This window comes from Grampus griseus (genome assembly GCF_964374135.1).
Source record: "Grampus griseus genome assembly, chromosome: 16".
In the NCBI taxonomy this organism is placed as follows: Eukaryota; Metazoa; Chordata; class Mammalia; order Artiodactyla; family Delphinidae; genus Grampus; species Grampus griseus.
Window position 1 is genome coordinate 30,408,161 of NC_139010.1, and position 18,579 is coordinate 30,426,739.

Genomic DNA, 18,579 nt, shown 5'->3' on the forward strand with positions numbered 1-18,579 from the left:
ACAAATAGAAAAATATGTTCCACATTCATTGCGCTGGGTATGTCGGGCCTGCTATTTTGTAACTCACTGTCTCATCTCTTTCATTTGCTTTCTCTGTCACTGTCGATCTCTTCCTAATACTTCATCCTTTGTGCAGACTCCTTCCTTGGAGCCAAATTTGGCAGTGGAGTTTGCCTAACTAATGGGGACCATATGCTCTGCAATTACATTCCCCAACAATGTTCAGATTTGTTAGCAAATATTGGAGAAGGCAAGTTGAGAAACCAGGGTCCAAAAACTGTCAGGAATTGGCACATTCTGACAGGTGAACCTGCCTTGCTGACCCCTGGGAATGAGCTCTGGTTTGGGCTGGCATTGGCTTATGTAGAATAGGAATTTGTTTCTCAAAGTATCAGTCAGTTGGTAGATTGTTCTTGAAATGGCTAAGTGCTTCTCTTATGCCTTCCCAATGCCATACTGTACTAACCCCTGTAGGTTAATTTTTAGTACCTGACTACTAGCTGTTTATCCCCTCCCAGACTGGAGTGGGGTCGTGATACTGCTCACTGCTGTATCCCCAGCTCCCAGCAGAGGAATGTGAACATAATAGCTATTCAGTAAATATGTGGCTGAGGAACAAGTGAGACAATCTCTACAATACATTAAATGCCAATCATTATACACATTACATACATACAACGTGGGTGGCTTTTCTCCAATCTCTAGCTCCTTCCTTTCCTCCAGGCTAGACCAGCCTTAACTCTGGGAGTCCGGCCTCCCTAAAGGAGTTCAAACTTAGGATTCTGAAGATGATTTAAACGATGGCCCTGAGACCACAGCACCAATTTTTAAGAGGTTTTTTGTTGTCATTGTCTTTCTTCTTTTGCCTTGCGATAAAGTTTCATTGATTTCTCTGTGGGGGTGAGTATGGGGCAGGATGAATCAAAACTTCTAAAGGCTGTCTTGATAAGCTAAATGCAAGGAAAAAGCGCACTGCTTCGCTATGCAGGTATCAGGAAAGGGTAACTAGCTTGGGTGCAGGTGGCTGAGGACAGACACATTCTAGCTTTCCAGGGGGCCTACCTGAAGGCTGCCTATTTCTTTAGCAACCTGCATGCTGGAGGTTTCTGCAGGAGCTTGTGGGCCCTCTGGCCATGGTGTGACCCTGGAGGGACTGATTCCCAGGCACCACATCTAATGACAGCGGCTCTTCCTCCCCCCACCCCCCCACCATCCATTGCTGTCTTGGGCTGGTACCCACTGACAGTCTCCTTAGAGGCGCAGGGCTCTGTTCACACTCGAAGCTGGAAAGGCAATGGAAGGTTATTCCCATGCCTCTTATCAGTCCACAATTTTGCCTTCAGGGAGAGCTACAGCAACCCGATGGAAACTCAGAGACTCCACCCCGCCACAGATGTGTGGGTGCTACAGAGACACAAGGCACACTCGCCATTTTAGAACACAAATACATAAATTTTTAATCTGCGAAAAATACAAAATGAAACCATGTACAAGTTATGTACAAACCCTTTTTACAAGACAAGAGAGTTATCACTGGTTGTTACAGATGACAGAGTTGAGTAGATCATTTCAGAGCACCAGCATTTAGTCTCTCTTCCAATCCGGTTAGGTCATAGAAGTTCATCATTACCATTATCATCATCATCATCACCACCACCACCATAATGCCAAAAATCAAACGTCTGAACGACAGATGAATAAGCCACGCTCCTTTTCCTTAATGAACTCGTAGGCTGACTTCTATATAAGCATAGTTTTTTTTTTTTTCTTTGTCCCCTGAAGAAACATTGAGGGCAGGTTTTGGTGTTAAGTGGGGGAAGGTTTCTTTTCAGCATCTGGGTGGTGGGATGTGGGCCAGGAGTTTTAGGCAGGATGTGATTGGGTCACCTGGGAATGGAACACTTTTAATTAGGATTTCCAGGCAGACCTTGGTTCATGTTTGAAATGTTGCAGTTCTGGTCAAATGTGTCTCGGGCTGTGCTCAGCGGAAGGAAGGGAGGGGAGCAGGCTGCTCTGGGGCAGGGGGGCTTTGGTTTAGTGTGGAAGTGGGGCTCCATCAACTTTGTTGGCAGGGCTCCCCTACCTGCTGGCTGCCTTTCTCACACTGACCCTGAACCCCATGTAACGGACGCTCTAGTTTGCTCTGGCGGGCGTATGACGGTGCCGTGTGGACATTTCCATCTAAGATTCTGAACAGCGGGCCCAGGAAAGCTTCCTAAGGCAGGCACGCTGGAGCACTTTGGTGTCACTTTTGTCCTTGTTCTGCTGAATAGCAAGGTGGAGGAGAAGAAACACAGAAGTCCTCGAGGGGAAAAACAGACCAAAGGAAAGCTTTTGAAATTTGAAATCTACCTAGAAATTAAGATTGATTTTCACCAAAGCCAAAAACCCTCTCTCCTCATGCTGCCTGCCCAGAAAAGCCATAAAGCAAAGGGATTGTTGCATTTGTTTTAGGAATGCTGAAACCAAAGCCGCCAGTGTGTGGAGATGAGGAACAATGGAATGACATGAACAGGGAGGCGAAAGAAAAAGCGCACCTCAAGATCCCTCTCTTCTGATCCTTCTCCAGGAAGAGTTCCAGTGACCTAGAAGTCTTAGCCAACCTCGATTGCCTACGGCATCCAAAGTAACAACTGACTGCCCACCCAGAGCCAGGCCTCGTGACAAGCTCTGGAGATAAAACAAACGAACAAAGTCCCTGCCCTCTTCAAGTGAGTCCTTTTACTTCTGAGTCACCATCTCCAACACCTTCATTTCCAACCTCTCTCTTAAAGTTTCCGTCTCTGATTTCCCGTTTTTCTGATTCTGGAGTACCCTAGGTCTCCTTTTCCAGGAGTACCTACTTATTTTGCTCCTTTTAGCCCTTGAAAAAATATGGTTTAGCCCCCATGTTTTTCTGCCTTCAAAAAATCTTCCACACGTACCCTTCCTCCTTTGGAGAACCCAGCCATACACCCCACTGTGTACATACCTCTGTGGCTCTGACGTCCAAATCCACAGGACCTTCCGTAGCCCTCCTCTCAGCTCCACTTTCTCCTTGCCTTTTGTCTGAAAAGCCTGCCTTTATAGATCACACTCAGCTTCTTCCACTTTGAACTAATTAACACAACAGTTCTCAGCTGCCCTGCATTCTTTCCTATTACTCCACAGGGTTCCTCAATTGAGGTCCCAATTAAGTGTTCCTTTCACAAAGAACCTTTTCCAGAACTACAGCCAATGACCCCAACAGTCAGCCCTCAAAGCAGCCCCCACACCAGCCCCTACCCTGCCATTTGACCTTCTACAAGTAGTAGGATCTATAACATTTATTTGAGGAAGGTAGGACTTCATGTGCTGAGTTGTGGACTTGGAGTTTGCACCCTTGAGAACTCCATGCTGCTGAGAAAAATGGTCAACTCTGCATATCTGCTCTTGATGACTTCCAGGAAGAACTGACTTCGCAAAATATACAACCTAAAAAATGCACAGATATTGGTGTTTGTCACTTTTTGTTTAAAACATCTAGTGGCTTTCCATGAGTTTCTAGAGCAAGCCTCAACCTCTTAGCTTGGCCCTTAAGACAATTTACTTTCTAGCCCCTTGTCTGAAGTCTCATCTTACTTTCCCTCTGCTCCCCATAGTAAATGGACGGATTCTGCACTGGAATTCCATGTCCAATTTGAATGATGTGTTTAGTCGTCTATAAGTAAGGTGACTCACGTCACAATTGGTTTAAATTTTTCTCTCTCTTTCTACCTCTCTTCCTTCCTTTTTTCTAAACTGAGATTCTCTTTGACAAAGAAAAATGGTAGATGAAAATTAGACTTATGAATGTAAGTAGCAAAGAAATAGTTGTTGTACTGATGAAAGGAAAAAAATCAAATAAACAGAGGATGGGAAATGAAGTGAGAAGTAAGACTGGTACCTTCCTAGTGCCCAGATCCACATGAGGAAATAAAAATGAGGAAAACTGCAGAAATCTGGGGGTTGTGAGCCTCCAACTACATATTGGAGATGGGAGATATGGGTTAGCAATGAAGGGATTGATGGAAATTGAGCCTTGAGCCAATAAAAAAGGCAGGCCAGGATGAGATTGAGAAGAAAACCCTAGGAACACACAGAAAAATCAGATCAACATGATTGAGGTGAGTTTGAATTGTGAAATTTGCGTTTTGAACCTAAGGAGACTCCCAGTGTAAAGCAGAGGAATGAACATAGCTGCTATGTGTCCAGAGCAGAAAAGGCACTACCCTCAGAAGGACTGCTTGGGTGGTGCAGCAAGAAGGACCATTATTCTAGCACAGGACAAGACTGTCTCCAGGGGCTTGCCTTGTTCCCATGCTCCCCCCTCCTTTTAACTCAGAGCACATCCTCTCAGATCTGAAAGGGACCTTAGAGTCACCTAGATGAATCACTTTCATTTACAAATGAGGTCACTGAGACTCAGAGAGTTGAAAGAACATTTTCGAAGTGGATAGCTAGTTATTTGCAGATGTAGCTTGTGAACCCTCGTATTAAACCAGAGCAGGAAACTTGGACTCTTCGCTTTTCAACATGAAAATATCCCCAATGTTCTTATGCCTTCTCACTTTCTCCCTTTCTAATCCTAACCAAACAGTTCTAATTCCCTGTTTATTTAAAGTCCTCAATTAAATTTTATACAAAGTACATTATAAGATGCCCCAAGCTTTGGAAGGAAAGAGCTTCTGGGTGTTCTCCAACATGCCTTAGTCACAACCACTTTTATTGAAGGTGTTTCATCTTGGTTCAAGGGGCTATTTTAAAGTATAAAATTGCTCAGATGAAAGCCAAAGTTTTCTTAATGAGAAAGATGATGATGGTGACGATGCTTTTATCAGTAGGTGCTTCTGCTTTTAAAATAGCCTGTTGGTGAGTGTGATTCCCAAAGCACTTGAGTTACTAATTTGGGAAAATGGCTTCTCTGGAATCCTAAACTGGGGTGGGACCTCAGAGCCTTATAACATGGACTATACCAACGATGGCCATCGTTGGTCTGTGCTGAACGTAGCCAGGAAGATAGGTCTGTCAGAGCGTGGTGAGGTGAGGATTCCCTCAGGGCCAGAGGGCTCAACAAATAGAAACAAATCGGGAAGCTCTGGCATTCCTTCAAGCCCTTCAATGATCTTACGATCTCGTTTCTGTTTCCATTTCACTTTCCGTCTACTGGGTACCAGTTTTTGCCAAAGGAGCCACCAGCCAGTCGTTTTGTATACTCCCTTTAAAAAATGCCTTATTTCATTTTCTGGCCCCAAACAATTCATTATTACAAAGGCAAAACAGCACAACCTTGCTCTACCTTAGAAGAAAATGGATTCCTGCCAATTGGTTTTTGGAGGGGAGCCCTTGCTCCAGGAAACTATCTTAGCCATTTTGGTTAAAAAAAAAAAAAAAGCTTAGATTCAAATCTGTAGCCATAAAGGGCATGGAGTTTGTACTTCTGTTTCCAATGTGCATTGGTTTGGAGAGATGGGGAAGAGAGGGCAGCAGGCATGGGACACCGTGACCTAACGTCCTCTAATGGAAGAGCATTTAGGTGGTGGCCACCAGTGCCTGCCAGAGGAGACCAAATAGTTAAGACAGATTCAGAAATGGTTATCAAGTTATCAGGAACCCACTAGGGTTCATGAAGGAAAGAAGAGCGTGGATTGATGTACTAAGAATGTACTAAGGTGAACCCAATACAAAATCGTTATGTAGAAGAAGGCCTAGCTTTCAGGAAAGTTGTCAACTCTCAGCAAGGGTTTCGCCCCACAAACCCATTTTACTTCTGTTGGAAACCAGGAAATGTTTATCAGCCTGAAGAGAATGCTGACGTCAGTTTAGTCTGCTGAGTAGACTAGTGATTGATTATAAGTAATTTTTAAACAATCCAGTTGGACATACGTTATATTCACAATACCTTTATAGAACTAATTCTACAAAAATGTGACGACAGGGTAACCACAGTCTGACAAGTCACTTTAGGACGACGCCTACAAGGTGGAAACACAACTACATTGGCTCTGCAGGGACGGGACAGAGGTGGAAGCTCATTTTGCCTACGTTGGTAATTGGAGTACTTAGTGGACCTATGTTTTCATGATGATTTCATTGCTTGGCTCTGATCTGATTTGCTGTGACATCCTACGTACCACAGGGTCATGGCCTAATGGAATAGATAGCATGGGACTTTGGGGGATATTCTGGTTAGTTTGGTTCCTTCAAGTGTCCACAGTTTACATTTTTAAGAAAATAAAAATCACTATCACATCCATGCTGCTCCAGAGATCCTGATGTTTCTGTCAAAGATTGATCATTTTGAAGTGGAAAATCATTTGGAATGGAACAATTGCTGGGACACCGTTACACTGAGCATGCAAGCAACAGCAGAGCTCGGAGACGTCGGAATTGTGTCTGATGGTTAGAAAAATCTTTTTGACCACAGTTTGAAGTGGCTGATACATTAGATTTCATTGCTGGTTAATTTTCAAAGGCTTTTTCTAACGGTCTATATTAAGTGCATTCATTGCTGTCCTTTTGTTGTTATTATTTTTTAGGTTGCTGTAACAAGTTTGTGTGTTTTGTCCCAGCAACTAAAGGAAAGCCTGCAAAATTTAGATCTGGGTAAAAGTCATCTCCTGGATCATGGAACTTTTCTGGCTTTTACACAAAAACTCAGTGAATAGCATGAATGTGTTATATATCCTATCGTTAAGTAAAACTATTCATTGGTGTTTACAAACTTTCAGGCTAAAAGCCCTGGACTTGGGGAATGGGGAGAGAGTCCACCAGACCTTTCCAAAGTTGCAATTACTGCTTGGTTGATTTGGAGATATGAAATGAGAAGCATAACAGCATGTAGGAAGGAGTCCCCACCATTAGGACAACAAACAGAGAAATAAATGTCTTCTGTGCATCTGGTCCTCAACTTCCACGTCCCAGGCATGCTCACAACCCTCTGGTATTGTTAGTTGGCAGGGTAAACCCGATCTGGCATTTGTAGAAAAGCTGCAAGAAGGTCTTCCCTTTAAATATATGAACAAAAGGTGAGAAATACAGGATGAAAACTAAAACTACAAAAATATGACTTTCGAAAATAAGTAACTTTCCATTTATTAAGAGCTGGTGTCAGTACAGCCAAAATACATACCCATCTAGGAAATTCACCTGCCCTCTTTTGTCTTCTTTTTTAAATTTACTAAAATACATGTTTACATTATTGGACCATTTTAAAGTTGTATTAATAATCCATTTCCCTTAATTATAATTAACTGTGGTGGTGACCATCATTCTCCTCAAAGAAAAAGAGAGAAAGAAGAGAAATATGCATAAGGAGTCTGGCCACATTCCTTTTGAGTTTGCATTGTTAGATATAGGGAATATATATATGACAATGGAAAAAAAAGAAAAAATATATTTTCCTTCTAATAAATAAAAATAATTTAAAATGCTAGAGGCTATACATGACTATTTTAGTATGTTCATATATAAATGAAATCATTTTCTTTTCCAAAATACATGGAAGCAATATTCAAGGCAAAGAGAAAGATCTGTCTACTTTATTTTTCTTGCAATTCTTGCTTATCCTAACGTTTCCACCAGTGATTCAGCATGTAAGAGGAAGAAAAGTCACGTCACCATTTATGAAGTTTGTCAGGCTTTAAAAAAAATAGTTCTGGTCTCCTGGGAGTCAACATTCATCTTCAACTTCTCTGATTGGTGGAATCAAGCTGCTTGTGGATTTATATTGGTTGATCTGGTTAGCCATGTGGGTACTCATGGGCTTGATTTGAATGTTTCTGGGATAGGCATTATCCGGTTCATCTGTAAACCATTTCTTTTCTGCTAAAGGGCAAAACGGATAGAGAACAAGAAGGAGAAATGAGAAGCTTAGTTAGTCCTAGGGCAAAGACTTTGGAAAGTTCATTGAAAAATGCAAAAAAGGTAATCGAGAGAAGCTGACAGTGAGTAATTGGTAAGAGAGACAGTGCAGTGTAGGGAGAACACCGGAACCTGAAACATACCTCAGCTGCCCGTAGCAAGTGATGAACCAATGGGCTATTGGGACTTGGAGGCACCAGGGGTGGACTTCAGAGAATAAAGAGGGATTGGGAGACTAACTCTGGCAGTGTTCTCTGGGGTTCCTTTCTTGGCCTAAAAAGCTTTGGTGGTGAGGAGATGGCGAATATAACAAATATTAGGTATGGGCATCGCACCTAAAGAAAGATTTCTGCATCCATCGATTTGAGTGGAAACTGAGGGACATTGTCCCTTCCACAGACTGAGCGATCTAGAATCTTATGCAGGACCTCCTTCTTTGCTTGTACAAGCATACTTAAAGGTATATCTCAATCATACCACTCTTTTGCTTCTTCTGCAGCCAGTTTTGGGGATCTTAAAGTAAGCCCACAGATTTTTGCTGGTCAATGAGGGTGAAAAGTCAGAATAGCAACCAATGTTTTCAGAGGCTTTTGAGATGGCTTTAATTTCAACAAAAGAAAACTCTATGTTGCTATAAAATTATGAAAAGAATTCCTAGTGGCACTATCTTAACCGACTATAATCACCCAAGCTGTCGACAAGGGAGCTTGACGAAGGCTTGGCATTTCATTTCCACCCTAAATCCAGAGATGGCTGAAAGAGAATGCTGAGTCAGGGCATTCAGAGGCGGGGGTGAGGATGAAAATGGCCTAGCATCCTCCTGGCCGTTCAGTGCTATTTCATAAGACTCAGCCCTCATCCCCGCCTCTTTCTACGACTGGAATTTTCTGGGAAATCAGCCATGTGTACAGACACAAAGGGACTGGGGCAAACAGTGCATTCTAACTTGAGAATCGTATGCCTCATTTTAGTAGCTTAGGAAAAGTAAAGAAAAAGGGAAAAAGCTTTCAAGCACACCCACTGCTATAGAGACAATGGCCTCTCCGGCCTTCTTTTCTGCCTATCAGAGCAATTCCTAACTGCCTTGTCAGTGGTCCTGGATGAATACGTTAACAAAATTGCTCACCTGGCTTGATCATGATGGAGGACCGTGTGTGTGTGTGTGTGTGTGTGTGTGTGTGTGTGTGTGTGTGTGTGTGTGTGTGTGTGTGTGTGTGTGTGTGTGTGTGTGTGTGTGTGTGTGTGTGTGTGTGTGTGTGTGTGTGTGTGTGTGTGTGTGTGTGTGTGTCCCTGCATGGCTAACGATTTATAGATCCGGTATGTATGGTCAGCTCATGACCACTCTGCTTGTCTCTCCTGGACCATGCTTCCTCTTGCTGTGTCCAGTGCCCTGAGCCCCCCTTGTAGACACCGAGCTGGAGCCAGGATGAGCCTTGGTGAAAGCTCACTCACTAACCTTTGTTCGGCAGCTTGGTTTACACCCCCCAGGAAACTTCCTGCCTCCTGGATCACTCTCCTTCCTGCACTGGCTCTCTCACCTATTATAATTAAGTTCACTTTGATTTGAACAGATTGGACGATACGAATTCATAATGCTACATCCTCACGGTGAAGCTAACTGATTAAGTGCTTTAAATTATTCCCCCTGACAGAATGATAAAGTTACAATCTGTTCTGAGATGATCTACAGCTTGCCAGGCTCCTACAGCTTCTTTCTACATTCATTTATCTTTTTGTCAAGCAGAGCTTTTTTTTTCCCTAAGCTTCAATTCCATAGATCTTTTAAAGTCATCAGCACATCTGAATTATTAATGAGGCTGTAGAGGCAAGGTTCCTGATGGGCTGGTTAAAAAAGGTTGTATAGAAATCTGGGACTGTGTACACATCAAAATAATTTCAGCTCCATTTAAAAAAGCATTTAGTTCAAGTGTGACACAGATGAACCATTATGCATTTGTGGAAACCAATTTTTTTGTGATCTACGATTAAACTAACCTTTCAGAGAGGAGTAAAGTATGATGATTATCGTGTTTTAAAAGCATTGCCAGGCCACTGAAACAATTTCAAACTATGACTTTTTCCAATGGTTTATGTATAAAGATGATTTTCAGAAGAGCTGAACCCAGTGTCTGTGCTGTTTGCCTGAGCTGCCCTTGATTTTGGCCACGCCCTTCTGTGGCCAGATTTTGCAAAGGGATTTAGTGCTAGGTTGGACATGCCAGGTTGGAAGGGAGAGTGAACTCTACTGATGGAAATGAGTAGGACTTCTGGGTGAAAGACCTAAGACAGCTGCAATTTGCTGAAATTTTTACAACTGCTGCAGAGAGTAATTGTTCAGAATTTAGTCTTTACAGTTCAATTCAAAGTTGGCATTTTGACCTTCCACGGCAGGGAGAATATCAATTTCCTCCTGCTGTCTGTAAGAAAGAGAGCATTATTTCCCCATTTAAGCTTCTCTCTCTCTTTCCTTTTGCATTTCTTGCCATAAATATAATCTAAGCAGAGTTCTCCCTGTGTTTTGGCCATTCAGCGTCAACACAAAAAGGAGTTGCGTTAAAGTGTATCCTGGGGACGAGCTGAGGTTTCCGTTATGCCTGAGAAACAGGCTTTTTAACTCGGGTGCCTCGTAAGATGTAAACAACTGTTTTGTTGGAGACTTGGTTAGATATGATGCTGAAGAAATGGAGATAGATGAATGCTCTGAGCGTTTTACTAAAATGTCTGGGGGCAAAGGTGTTTCTCCCAAAGGGCTTGAGAGGAACCACACTTTAACGATTGCCAGTCATTCTGCCCCAATGGAGAGAGCTTTGCTATGACAATGACACTTTGGTTTATCGAACTGTGCCTTCCAAAGGAGCCGCACCACTGGGTGCCTACAAAATTGGCCTTAAGGAAGAGTAGTCAGGGAAGGAATTCACGTGAGTGCTGAAGTGGTCCAGGGTCGATCCAAATCCCTGAGCTGGTCTCCTCCCCCTGCCTCATCCCACGAGCCAAAAAGATTTCTGGGGGCTTTGTTTTCATCCCTAGGATGAGAAGGGCAATGGATCTGGTTTTGAGGGCCTCCTCCCTGCCAAAGAAAAAGAAATCCATTTGTTAATAAGCTTCTTGAAGATGTGATGCATGACGGCATCACTGTGAACAGACTGTGGGACCTGCCTGAAGTCAGGGAAGGAGTGGCATTTAACAGTCTGTGGCAAGTGATCTGGCAGAACGAGATCAAACCCAGAAAATAACTGCCGAGAGATGTGACACTGCCATTGGGAGGTGTCACCTATCAAGGCCGGCCATGCCATGAGCCATCCACTGCAACAAGGAGATAGCATAGAGCAGTAGGTTAAGGTCAAGGGGATCTGCTTCTCTCCTGTGCTAGTTGTGTGGCTCCGAGCGGGTTGTTACATAATTTATCTTAACTTCAGTTTCTCATCTGTAAAATGGGGCTAATGGACCTTCCTAAGGGTGTTGTTTGGATGAAAGGGGCTACTGTCCATGAAGCATTTATCCACATACATGGTAAGTCAATGTGAACTGTTAAGACTATCAGTATTATTAGTAACATTAGGGGGCATTATAGCACAAAGTTCATGGACTTTAGTTTTAAATACTTCTCTGGCACTTCCTGGCTGGGTGACTTGGAACAAACCTGTCCCTTGGATTCTGTATCTTTCAAATGGAAATACTAACAGCATCTGCATCTAAGGTTATCTCGAGAATTGAATGTGCTAATATACATAAAGTGCTTGGAAGAGTGTCTAGCCCATGGTAAGCACTTGGCGTTTGTTAGTTTTTAGTATAAGGTCAGCATGGATATGAGTACTCTCAGTGCTAAAGGACGACATAAGGGTAGGTGATACCTTTCGGTGTGATTGCAGATAAACTAGGGTGGAGAACTGAGGTGTATAAACTTGGGTGCTGGCCAGAAGAAAGGGGATTTTGGCAGCAGAGAAGATGGAGAAGGATTCGGTTGGGTAGCCTTCCTTGGGAAGGGGAGGAGAGGCAGGAGTGACACCCTTCAGTGGTACTTGCGTCTGAAATATTGGCTTTCAACTTGACAGGGGCCCTACCCTACCTGCAAGCCATCTGCGTCTTCCATTGCTACTTTCATCACTGACATTCAAGGGTCTAGAATAAGGGTCAGGACTTTGTCCAGCCATGAGGAATCCCAAGGGAGCAGGCTACGGCAGGGAAGGGCTTGAGACCTGGGCTGACATAACTGCCTGGGGACCCGGAAGCAGAGCAACAGGCTGCACTGTGACAACAGAGTCTCTTTGCTGGCTCTGTGGGTTGTCACTGCTGTGGGATTTGGCCTTTTCACTTAACTACTCTTCAGAGAAGAGAGCATGAAAAGGGAGATGATGATACAGCAAAGGTACTTGGAATAATTGGGCATTTTCTCGCTGTACCACAAGCTGAAGTTCAGAGAGAAAGGGCTTGAAAGGGAAAGATTCCATTTGGATAGAGATAACAGTGGAGAACAGTAAGAGCTAACAAGGAGCTCAAGCATTCAAAGGTAACGCTGTGTGGTTTCACATCTCACACTTCTGAGAGCTAGTCTGGCCTTCCCCCGCCCCCTGCCTAGCAGACCCCAAGGTGCCAGAGGACCCCACCCACACACACTGCCTCCTTTCCTCTCCATGGGCAAAGTATGGTTACTGCACAGAAATGAAAATTGCACCGGAACCAGAGCAGTTTTTACTTATGAAAACTGTCTCGCTCCTTTGCGATTGTCCAGTATGACTCTCTTTGCCCCTTTTAACTGTAAGGCTGATGCTGCCATTCCCTAGGCCGAACGACTGCTCCCTCCTGGCCCTCTTCTGTGGCTTGATCCAGCTGACACCCTAAGGGTGGACTTTTCACTCCTCCCTTCCAGGCGGTAGGGGGTGATCCCTCTCACCTCCCTAGGTGGTGGATGTACGATCTCCTGGTGGGAGATAGTCTACCAAGTTAGTGACAGGTGCCCACAGCTACTTCATCACCTTATGACAAAGCAGGGGTGGGCTGAAAGAAGCTGATTGAGACATTGATTTTTTTACCCTGTCTTGATTTCTGGAGGCCCTGAAGTTTCTGCACTCTCTTCTTTCTCCTTCAGGAGCCTGTTGCTATAGGAACCTGGCGGGTTGATTTAATTGTCTCTATTGGGATGCAGACACCTTTCGGCTTTTCCCATGCTGAAGAAGAGCCCGTCAAAAGGTTCCTCTGGTCATCTGGGACCTTGAGGTTGCTGGCGGGAGGCAGAGTCAGTCTCTCCACTCAGTGAACTTACGGGGGTGTTCCCCTTTCTCAGAAGCTGTGTACTCAGCTTGAGAAAGTGCCAACAACATGACAGTGTTGTGAACCATCTACAGGCATTCCTTGAAATTGGCTAAGAAAAGCCAAGGAGGTGAAGATAACTTATCAAATGATTAAAGGTATAAGAATTTTTAAGGTCAATTTATTTCAAAAATATTTATTGAGCACCTATTGAGAGTAAGGTTCTGGGTCATAACCTGTAATATTCATAATAGAATTTGAAACCTCTCCCAATAATGGTAGAAATCTAACTATAAGGGTCCAAGTTTCTCTTTATCCGTTTGAACTGGCTTCAGGAAAGACCCTGGGTAGCAGATATTAGGGATGTTGATTTCATGATCACCTGAGTGTTGAGGTTGAGAGGGTTTCACTGGGCCTCCTGGTCTATCCACTTACTTAAGCTTCACCCCTTTCAAAGCCTAAAACAAACTGAACTGAATGGCTTACAAACTGCTTCTCTTTTAGAATGGTGCAGATAATTGAGTTTCTAGCTATTGTTCTCTTTAAGTGCACATCCTTTCTCTTCAAAAACGCTTTCGCTTTCCACCCTGACCTACTTGCTTATTTTTTGGGTGGAAAGGGGGAAGAGGAGAGACGTCATACGAAAACCTTGTATGCCTCCTTCCTAAGAGAACCTGAAAGAAGGATGAGAAGTTTGGGGTCACATGAAAACCCATGGAAGAGATTCTTCATTCAACTGAGGAAAGAACAATATAGTAGTTTGGGCTCATAAAAAATACAAGTAATAATGATACCTTTTTCATCACTGAATATATCATTAGCCAAGTACAATCAACTCTCAACTGTACGCCTGAGTCCAGGGAAAATCCCAAAATTTCATCACAAGTCACAGTCTGTTCCCACTCCATTCCCGTCACAAGGTCCTCTCATCAGAGCTGCTAACAGATTGTATAAAAAACACATTTTGGATTTACTTCTCTCTATCTGCCCAATCTCTGGTTGGGATTTCACAAATGTCTGAAAGGCAGGTGGGAGAAGAGATCCAGGTAATATAGAGACTGAATCATCAACCCCCAGATGACTGGGTGTGGGCTATTGAGTTGATATATCCAGCCGGACAGTTTTAATTTGGGGGTCATACTGATCCAACTGCATGGAGACCAATGCTCTTTACCATTAATAACCCTCCTGGTTTAAATTGAAAGGAGGGTAAACGATTGACCAAGAAGCAAGTTTGCCAAGTGGAATAGCTGCAAATGTTTTCCAGAAAAGCTTATCACCTGGCATCATCACTTGATTTAGTCGGTCTTGCCAAGATAAACACAGAAATGTGGACAGACTGATGGGGGACTGGGTTGGAGTGGTGATAATGGGGGGAAGTGGAGGAAGCTGGGTTTCTTGATGGGAAAGTGCTTTTGGACTTGGAGCAAGGTACCAAGGTGGGCAGGGAGGCCACGTGCAGATTGAAAGGCAAGCCAGATGGAGAGAAGTTTCCCCCAGATCACCCAACCCCAAACCCAGGAACACCAAAACAAACTCTAAGGGGTCTAGCGGTAGCAGCAGGACAGCCTCATTGCGCTGAGCAATTTAGAAAGTGGAGGAAGGTGGAGAAGAAGGAAGGGAAGAGGCAGGGGGATGGGGAGGAAAAAAAAAAAGCAAAATAAATAAATAAAACCACAAACAGAACAATAGAAATAAAAATAAACCAATAACAGAATAAAATTTGTAACTCCTTTTTTTTTTTTTTAATTTCACAAAAGTTTTCACAAGGACAACGTTATAGAAGAAAACCCCCAGCAGTGGCTAGGTCATGCAGAACCATTAATTGTCATACCTTGGCCCATTCTATTCATCCTTGTTGCACTTTAGAGAGAGAAGTAAGCTATGTGAGTTTTACAATGCTTTTAAACTGTCATATTTCCTGTTGAGCACTTTAACTGGCACATTCTTATAGTTATAAATGTTCTGAGGGCATAACTTTATAACCTCCTTTGCAAAGAACGCATGAAGAGCTCTTCATGATCCAAAACTAGGGGATGTGTGTGTGTGTGTGTGTGTGTGTGTGTGTGTGTGTGTATATACACACACACACACATATCTGTATATATGTGTATATATATAGTTATATATAAAAAGATAGTTATATGTAATATATAAATCAATATATATAGGGACAAAAATAATTTGAAAAAAGTTTTCCACTCATAGGGCTTTTTAATATACATGTATACAATGATTCCCCACCCAATACTGATTGCAACACTGCACTGCTCTGTCTTGGGTGTGGGGACGGACGTTCTGACTGAGCCTCACCATTTTGTCAGTAAAAGTGCTTGTCAATTCACACAGCAAGCAAATCTCCAAAACTATCATGCTTGGGGGGGACAGGGGATCCAAAATCTAAACCCAAAACATTCACCATAAAAACACCTTTTTAGAGATGGTTACAGCTGTGACATTTTTCTCCTCCCCTCCACCCTATGCTGTTTGATGGAATTTGTTTTCAAGTAAACATTTCAAATACGTATATAGCAGCCCAGGGCTAGTCCATCCATACAAGAATTTGGTCATGGTGGAGTTGGCCGATTTGTAAGAACTACTGTACTGCCTAAAGCATGATTTGCATACATAAAATATCTGACAACTGTATATTGAAAAAAGGGTTATTTTTCTATCTTTTCCCTCATGCTTACTAACGTTAAAAAAAGAAAGAAAATGAAAGAAAAAATAATTATACCAAAATGCGTTTGGCTCACTGTCGCACTCTTTTTCTTCTCTCCCATCTGGTAATGACAAGGGGGTCATTCTCTATTACTGTCATTCACCTGCCTAAGTGGATTGGCTACGTTAAAGAAATTGACGATGAGAAATTTTTCCCACCAGCTTTCTGCTTTGGGACAGCCAGCATCGTGCAGCTGTGCCAACAGCTGAAGGTAGTAGCTGGCTTTTGTCTTTGTTGAGTCAACTGTGGCTTGATCCTCCTACATTCTGATTTATTTAGCGTGTCGGCTCCTAGAAAAACATGATCTGCCGCTGGGTTTATCTTCCTCTCTCTACCGCGGCCCCAGCCCTTGCTCCTCGCTGGCACTGGGGCCCTAACTAATCAAACAAAGGGGAGTAAAAAGGTCCCCTGAGAATGCGTGGAAAAATACTTGCTCTTTCCTGAGCATTATTTATTCTGTACATAAGGTAAGTAATTCACCTTTTAAAAGATGTAAAAGTCCCAGGAAGGCAGTTTTTAATGACTTACATCTGATATTTATGATACATATGGCTTTTCATCCCAAATGTCAAAAGTGAGAGGAAAAAACAGCTATTCATATGGCAGCATAAGGAGACAGAATAACAATTTAATATGCAATCAAACCTCTTTTCACTTAAATTAAATGACTAGCATTTGATACTTCCACGAAGGGAACTATTCTTTCCTCCACAGTAAGGGAAGAAATGTTCATATGAACTCCCAAAGGAAGCTAGCTCTGGGACAAAAGGCCTTGGTGAGTAACTAAAAAAATCTCCGGGCTTCCCTGGTGGCGCAGTGGTTGAGAGTCCGCCTGCCGATGCAGAGTACACGGATTCGTGCCCTGGTCCGGGAAGATGCTGCGGAGCGTCTGGGCCCGTGAGCCATGGCCGCTGAGCCTGCGCGTCCGGAGCCTGTGCTCCGCAACGGGAGAGGCCACGACAGGGAGAGGCCCGCGTACCGGAAAAAAAAAAAAAAAATCTCCAATGTTCTAACAAGCAGGTGCTTCATCATCTACACAAATGGCAAAAGCCTTTCAAATACTTCACGATATTTCGGCCCAGAGAGTGGAAACAACCAATATGTTTTGGTTGCTTGTTTCAAACAAACGTGTGTATATATTATTGTGTGTATACAAAAAAAAAAAAAACAAGAGAAAGAAAGAAAAACAACAAAAAGAAAACCCAAAGCACCCTGAAAACCCTTACACATCAGAATAAACTGTTCGTCTACATTAACTAAACCTGCTTTGCATAACTGACGTGGGTCGCAAGCGCTCCCTTATCTGTGAACTCATTCCTGCAGTGAGCTATTTATGTCTGGAGCATGCCTTAGGGTTATTTTTCCCCTAGAATCATAAATAACTTTTGGTCCGTCTGCTTATTTGCTGTTGTGCTCAAGGGTTTTATGGTGGTGGAATAAAAATGACAACCACATGCATACTATCATACATATGCAAATATGTGTAAAGAAAAGGGGGGGACTACAGGGGAAAACGGGGAAAGTTACTGTTGGAAACACCCACTGGGTAAATGAGTGGCAGATACAGTTTCACACACGGAGGCAGTGGATACACATATCAGAGCCGCTCTTCCTGCACGTACTTCTGTTTGTCTCGGGACTCCCGGGACTTGGGCCGGTTCTGTCGGTTTGCTGTGGATGGGATGGAGTGAACGGAGGAGCTCTTCTTGCTGGAGGACTGGGACGAGTGGGAGGAATGGGAGAGGCTGGCCCGGGACTGGCCGGCGTTGTGGTCAAACTGCATTAAGCAGAAGATCAGGTCCGTCGGCACGAGCTCAAACTCGTACGGGGGGTTGGTGATGACATACCTGGACGCGGAGAGCAAAGAGGTCATAGAATGAGGATAACTCGGTGGAGATTTCACCTCTGAACCAAACCAGGTCTACCCGAGGATCTGGGAGGTGGACTTCCAGCTGGTCCAAGGCCTTAAACAGTATCTTCCAAGTGGAACAAACTCTTCCTCTGTTTAGCTCAACAGAGGAAGTCAGCCATGAGCCCTGGCGGAGATGCTGAATTAGCGCCAGTCATGGGAGAACCAAACGGTACTTCCTGTGGTCTACGTACCCCTTTCAATACAATATCAAGTTCCCTTCTGCTCCTGAGTGGCCCGAGGGCATGCAGGAGGTTTCCAGGACTGCACTGCATCTCTCATTCTAGAATGTTCTCACAATCTCAGACATATGTCACAGGATCTTTGTTTACCATGATCTAGCAAAATCTTAGTCCTCCCTCCCTCTTTAGCTTTTAAAAATCAACCTTGGTAGAGGATGTCACTTAATGGAAGAATATAAAACACCTCCCTGCCTATGTGTCCCTCAGGCTTTAACTGTTCTCCTCAATTTGATCATGTTTTTCCCCGGTTAACACCAGACATAACTAAAAATCACTTTGTTTCATTTCTAGCAGGGGATTTCAAAATTGAGGTCCTCAGGCCAGACATATCAGCATCATCTGGGAACTTCCTAAAAATGCAAATTCTTTTTTTTAATTGAAGTATAGCTGACTTACAATGTTGTGTTAGTTTCAGGTGTACAGCAAAGTGATTCAGCTCGCGCGCTCTCTCTCTCTCTCTCTCTCTCTCTCTCTCTCTCTAATGTTCTTTTTCAGATTCTTTTCCATTACAGGTTATTACAAGGTACTGAATATAGTTCCCTGCGCTATACAGTAGGTCCTTGCTGTTAAAATGCAAATTCTTAAGCACCCCCACCCAA

General features: G+C 43.4%; 1 protein-coding gene across 6 annotated transcripts in view; it reads right to left on the reverse strand.

The window, feature by feature from the left end:
• Nucleotides 1-1,431: 1,431 nt before the first annotated feature.
• KCNMA1 (potassium calcium-activated channel subfamily M alpha 1) overlaps nt 1,432-18,579 on the reverse strand; it is a 747,855-nt gene continuing 730,707 nt past the window's right edge. For 4 of the 6 annotated variants that reach the window (XM_082673143.1, XM_082673147.1, XM_082673146.1 and 1 more), the window contains 3 exons: nt 17,452-17,676; nt 14,942-14,970; nt 1,432-7,824 (listed from right to left, as the gene is read on the reverse strand). In XM_082673143.1, the coding sequence (XP_082529269.1) occupies nt 7,670-7,824; nt 14,942-14,970; nt 17,452-17,676 (409 nt within the window). In that variant the 3' untranslated portion in view covers nt 1,432-7,669. The remainder of the gene's footprint in view (nt 7,825-14,941; nt 14,971-17,451; nt 17,677-18,579) is intronic. The other 2 variants (XM_082673145.1, XM_082673144.1) reach the window with 2 other exon arrangements.